Source organism: Epinephelus lanceolatus, chromosome 10, assembly GCF_041903045.1.
Source record: "Epinephelus lanceolatus isolate andai-2023 chromosome 10, ASM4190304v1, whole genome shotgun sequence".
Lineage (NCBI taxonomy): Eukaryota > Metazoa > Chordata > Actinopteri > Perciformes > Serranidae > Epinephelus > Epinephelus lanceolatus.
In genome coordinates this window covers 24765574-24771704 of record NC_135743.1, presented here as the reverse complement: position 1 = coordinate 24771704, position 6131 = coordinate 24765574, and the positions used below count along the sequence as shown (strand labels likewise).

At 40.4% G+C, this 6131-nt stretch overlaps 1 protein-coding gene across 1 annotated transcript; it reads right to left on the bottom strand.

Moving 5' to 3' along the window:
* Nucleotides 1-1520: 1520 nt before the first annotated feature.
* fpr1 (formyl peptide receptor 1) lies at nucleotides 1521-5686 on the bottom strand. Its single transcript, XM_033640212.2, has 2 exons — nucleotides 5469-5686; nucleotides 1521-4515 (listed from the first exon to the last, which is right to left on the bottom strand). Exon 2 carries the CDS (start codon nucleotides 4502-4504, stop codon nucleotides 3362-3364), a length of 1143 nt encoding a protein of 380 aa, XP_033496103.1. The 5' UTR covers nucleotides 4505-4515; nucleotides 5469-5686; the 3' UTR covers nucleotides 1521-3361.
* Between the last annotated feature and the right edge of the window lie 445 nt (nucleotides 5687-6131).

Genomic DNA, 6131 nt, shown 5'->3' with positions numbered 1-6131 from the left:
AAGTGAGACAAGAAAAAGCAAGCTAGCTGCCCCACAGTCTCTCCGCCTTGCTCCCCGTTACTGTGAACTGCTTCCCCAGGAGGAGAGCAGACGGCAGCTCCGAAGACAGACCTCCAGTCTGTTGCTGTTGCGGCTCAAATTCGGCCAACACAAAAGCCCCAGCACACGGTGTCACAGCAACCAGGTGGCCGACAGTAAAGCCGGGCCTAACCTGTTGGCTGATCGGGTGTCAGGGCTGTTTGGTCCACTGGAGCTGTGGTTTGCGCTGGCTGGATTTGTGTTGCTGTAGTTGCTGACTGGGGTTCATTCTCCAGAGCTGCCCTCTTACCTCCCAGCAAGGTGGGTCTGTAGTGATGGGAAATGAGGCAGAGGACACACTATGATTTGAGGCTCTCGCTAACATCTGCTACATAAACATGAACTCCGCACTGCAGCTATGAGCTTTTGGCTGCTGTTAACAGTAGGCTAAACTATCAGCAACATGAAATGCTTAAGCAATATTGACATGTTTTTTGTTTTGCTTACTGTCAGACTGTCTTTTAGACTTTTTGATAAATCTGTCTTACTTTTTCTAGGTTGCCTTGCAGTGTAAGCAGTTGCTGCCAATGCTGAAATAGCAACTTTTTCTGCAGGATTCTGCATCATTGGATCAAGCTTTCACCATATAAAGGGACGTGCATGCGCCTCTGCATTTGTAGAATAGCCAATTTAAATGCCACGTCTTTAAAATGATCTGTGTTTGACCAAAGACTCCTGTGATAGGCAAGATTTTCTAAAGCCTGAAAACAAAGCCAAGAGGAGGTGTATTCATTATGGCCTTGAATAAAACATTCCCACAGTAGAAGTTGACTGTTCTTCAGAGTATTGTTCCACAAATGTCTTAAAGATCCTATCAAAAGCTGACAGTGACTCACACCATTAGAATTACATTGTGAGAGGATACAGAGGGGTCTAAACATTTTATGTTTTCTTCATATATAAAGAGTGTAAACGTTTTAAATATAAACCCAACTGAATTTATAAGAATAATATGATATAAAGCTACTGATAATTACTGACTCTGGCACTAAAAGCCTATTCAAAATATTTACACATAATCACAAATGATTTACACACTTCCTGTCTACTGTCTGGAATGCATTTAATGCTGCAAACAGTGCTACAAATCTGTTTGCACTATTTATGGCTACAAATCATTCACAGTGAGCTGCAGGTTTTTTTTCTCCCTCTGAAGTTTTCTGTCTCCATCTGAGAAGCAGCTGATGTGTAAAACAGCTCTCTCTGCTGGCCAAGTCTGTATTTACTACTTGTTAGCTACGTGTAACACCAGATGAGCTGTGTATGTGTCTGTCTTTCTGTATATACTGTATATATACAAGAGAGGGAGATTCCAGGCACAGTTTTTTTGTGAAAGTATGTGGTGATTATGAAATGTGCATCACGAGTGGGAAAAAAGTCCAAAAATGATTTGAATAAGGAAGTTATGGTAACGGCAAGAACCACAATAACAGTCAGCACCATCATAATATCATCATTTATTGACTCTGGCTCGAAAAAAAGATCGAAACAATCACATCATTTACATTGTTTACATAAGAATAAAGCTTTTATAGAGAGTTTCATTTTATATCACAATATATCACATACACCAAAGTCATACAGGACATGGAATAACTGTGCCATTTGTCTCTACTTATAGAGTTTATCGATAACTGACTGATCTTTTAATTATTTTTCGAGCGTAAGTAACAAATATTTACAGATTCTAGCTTCTAAAATGTAAATGTTTGGTGTTTTTTTAACAGTAAACCGAGTATCTTTGGTTTTTGTTTCCATTTCTCAGCCAAAACAAGACACTTTGTCACCTTGGGCATTTGTAAAGTTGTGTAAAGTATTTTTTTTAAATAGAACATGTGCCCAATTGAGTGAAAATTGAAAAGGAAGCTGGAAGATTAATCAACAAACAAATGAACACACAAGCAAAAAACTGTAGAAACATGATTAAAATTAAAATTCTCTGATTATGGCACAGCATTATGCGTGTACTCATAAAAACAAACAAACAACAAACAACAGCAATCACAAACGAAGCCAAGTATACAATGCAGCTTTACACATAATAATCTTACCGTCACTATAAAGGTATGTATTAGGCTTACATTAGCCTGCCCTTTTGCTGAATAACAAATGTAAAAAGCTCATGTATACCAAAGCATGCAGTTGACATGTAGCAGTATAAAGACAGTTAAATTAGTTTCTATGGTGTAACCTCATGACAGGCGGCATAAGAAAAAAGATTACAGGGTGATTTCAGACAAAATGAGGTGGTAGGTGGATGGTGTAACTGCTCACTTCACTTTTTCTTCGTATGCACCCAGAGATGGCCTTTGTGGTCACTGTCATGTGCCTGGGTTTGTCATGTACAGACATAATGGGATCAGTGGTTGGGTTGAATTAAGCCTGTTCGTGCAGTGGTTCAGTGATACTATTTCACACTGTAAAGTCTTTATCATTACTCTTCAGTATGTTAGTTTACAGCCTTTAATATTCCATGGCAAGAAAGGCAAACTAGCTCTATTACTAAGTTATTTAGGGAATGTGCCGGCCTCTTTAACTATTAATATAGTCTACAATCACAGGCTGGTAACAACTAAGACTTGTTTAGGTGTTTTTTTCTTTGCTGTCCCATACAGGTGGGGATGTACTGTAGTAATCAACATTTGTCATGAAAGCTTTAAATTCCTTTTGCCAACCAAATCTTATATTTCTGTTGCTTGTGTTGCACATGATTGGTTTCTCCTGTCAAAAAAACATGGCACACATCCACTAGGTGTAGTATGTTACAGACTGAAGGTCCTGCTTTGAGTAAAAGTGCAGTCAAAAACAGGACTGTGAAGTGGAGAGGCATCACTGTTACTCAAAATATAAGTGTAGCCACTGGCTCTACAGGTTATTCATTATGGGTGAATTTGTCTGCATGTGTGTATTTATGTTTTTCTCTACTGTTTTTTTTCCTTGTGAAGCACAACATTAATAAGCTTTATTATAATGAATGACAACGTTTCACCTTTCCTGGTTCCAAAATGCTTTATCCCACAAATAAGTCACAAATGGATCTACAGATTATTGTGTATTATCACCATCTGTCTGCTCTGCCAGATTGTAATTACTATCGCTGAAGTTGTCATCATTAAAAACTCATATCAGTCAAATGGTAACAGTTGAAAAGTTTCAGTTTCAGATAATGTATACAGATCATCGTGAGGATTCCTGAATAAAAAACAATGAAAGCTATTTGTTATATACAGTTACATTTGCTATGTACAGTTACAGTATGTGTTTAATCAAGTCATAGATGACCTTATACCTCAGCATCAGAAACAGACTTTTCTTTGCTCCGACTGGTCACCATTGAGTTTGTGTAGGTATAAGAGCGAGAAACCTCCTCCTGGAAGGCAGTCTCCAAAACATTCAGGATAGATTTGCGGACTTTATCCTTGAAATCTTGTCCCATGAAGACATACAGCAGTGGGTTCAGGCAACTGTTGAGAAAGGCCAGACTGGTTGCAATGGGGACTCCAATAGTAGTGACATGGTCTAATGTTTCGCTTGCATGATTAGCCATGTGATTTACCAACTCAATTAAAGCCATGATGTGATAAGGAGCCCAGCACAGGAAAAAAGTGGTGATAACTGCAGCGATGATCTTAAAGGGGCGACTTGACTGGCTGGCCAGGGTGCGGTTTCTTCTGAGACGATGGATTATCACAGCATAGCAGGAGACAATGACAGTGAAGGGGACAACAAATCCCAGGAGGAAGCGGGTGATGGTCATGGCCTGATGACGAAACTGTCGCAGCTGATTCACAGACGGTGTTTCATAGTCATCAGAAAAGGCAAAGTTGTTGAAGCAGTTGATGATGTCGTCATTGTTATACGATGGTCCTGTATCCCTGAAGATGAAGTATGGAGCGCTGAGAATCAGAGCCAGTATCCAAACACCCAGACTCACACCGGACGCCTTCTGCACACTTCGGTGGTTCTGGGCCCAGACGGGCCACACCACAGACACATATCTGTCCACACTGATCACCACCAGAATGTAGACACTGGCAAACATGTTCAGGAAGCTTATAGTGCTGTTCAGTTTGCACATGAATCTGCCGAAAGGCCAGTGAAAATCCATAGCTGTGTAGGTCACACTCAGGGGCAGGAATGCCGTGAAGAGGAAGTCGGCCACAGCGAGGTTGAGGAACCAAACTGTGTTCACTGTTTTCTTCATCTTGAACCCGGTCACCCAGATAACCACTCCATTCCCGAGCACACCAAGAACAAAGGCCAGGCAGTAAACAATGAGAGACATGATGTTGAGAGACTGTCTCAGCTCAGCATGCTCATCCTTATAGTCATACTCATCGTCGTCCTCATACAAGGAGCCATTTCTTCCAGTGGCATCTGTTGCATTGATGTGGTAGAAAGGGGTAGCGGTCATTAGATCCATCATTGTCTTGAGAGCTGCAATAAAAAAAAATAAATAAAATTACCTTTTTACATTTAACCTAGAGGTCAATAGCACTCCCTAATGATGCATGAGATTAATGATTTCCTAAATCACTTTCATTAAAGTCCACTCTTGAAAACCATCCCCAACTACTGCTTCAGAGACAATCACAGCTACTCAACAAGACCCAACTCAACAGATGTTATTCTTTTTAGATCCATAAGTTCAATGGGCAAAAAATCTCTTTCATATATGGCTGCAATTGAATGGAATAAAGTCATATCTCTAAAACTGATTGAAGCACAGACAAATTTTAAGCAGGCTTTGAGGAAATGGCTGGCAAACTGTCACCAACTAACACAATGTTTTCGATTTATATCTTTTTCTTTATTTCATATGTAATTACATGGAAATTGTATGTGCCAAACCGTGAATTTTTCAACCCCCCCCTTCACTTATGTCAATTCTGCAAAAAGCCTCATAGAAGATGCTGTCCACACAGACATGACTGGCAACAGTCAGATCATAATAATAATAACATTTAGAGGAAAGTTTCCCAACTGCCTGTGTCTTTGAAACTTAATATTAAGGCTGAAAAACATACATGCAAACAGCGCACCAATTTTCACAATGACTGAAATTTAGCGCACATATGAAACGGGAACTCTAGAAACCACACTATAACCACTACTGAACAACAGAAAGTGTTCCCACACTCTGTAGATACAGAATATGGGCTGTATATTGCGTATCTAGGCTTAATTAAAGGTTGACAGTATTTGCATTGTTAATTGCTCACAAAGACCTTTGTAGACTTCAAAGCGCAGCAGCTCTCAGACGATGCGGTTCAAATTCCAGACTGAGATGTTTGCCAGAACATACAATGTAACTGCAGCCTCATCACATGCTTTTATTGTCTTTTTTTCCCTGAGTGAAAAGTTTTCAGAGGATAACAGAAGTACAGTACCTTCCTAAAAAGGGCCAGTCCTGCGAGGATGCGTCCGCTGCAAAAAGCTACACCGGACCTGTCTGAGTAGTCTGTGGAAACCGTGGAGATCTGATCCCTGACTCCTTAAATATGTGACGTCATCGCTCGCATCGAGGCGGGACCTCAAGATGCTCGCACCCTCCTCCTTTGAAGACTATTAAACCTCTTGTACTAGGCCTGTAGTCTGTAGTTTGGCTCCATATGCAATGCAGTTCAAGTAAATCCAAATCAAAACACAGATCTGGCTTCATTGATGGGTTACATATGCGTGGGTTACATAAATGCATACTGTGGATGTGTATATAATGTACAGACATTTAGTTATACAGAGTGATACATGCTTCTGTCTCAATAGCAGCTTTTATCCCTAATCTGAGGTCTGACGCAAAACTCCTGCCGAGACATGCCTTCTCCAAGCGATAGAGCCTTTGTCCTTTGGGAAAGTCCAAAAGTGAAAACACAGAGTAACCAAACAACTAAATGCATAAATTGTGGGTTGTTGAGATGAGTACTTGAGAAAGAGTGGAGCTGTGACTTCTCATGTGCAGTAGTGATCCTGCTGCGTAATGTGTTTTTCACTGTGTGGGTTGACCTCACGTTTGCTTGAGGTTAAGCGTGATTGCACTGTGTTGAATCGACATC

Bases quoted from the DNA above. Each gene is read 5' to 3' on its own strand.
- fpr1 (XM_033640212.2), bottom strand. From the start codon at position 4,504: ATGATGGATCTAATGACCGCTACCCCTTTCTACCACATCAATGCAACA.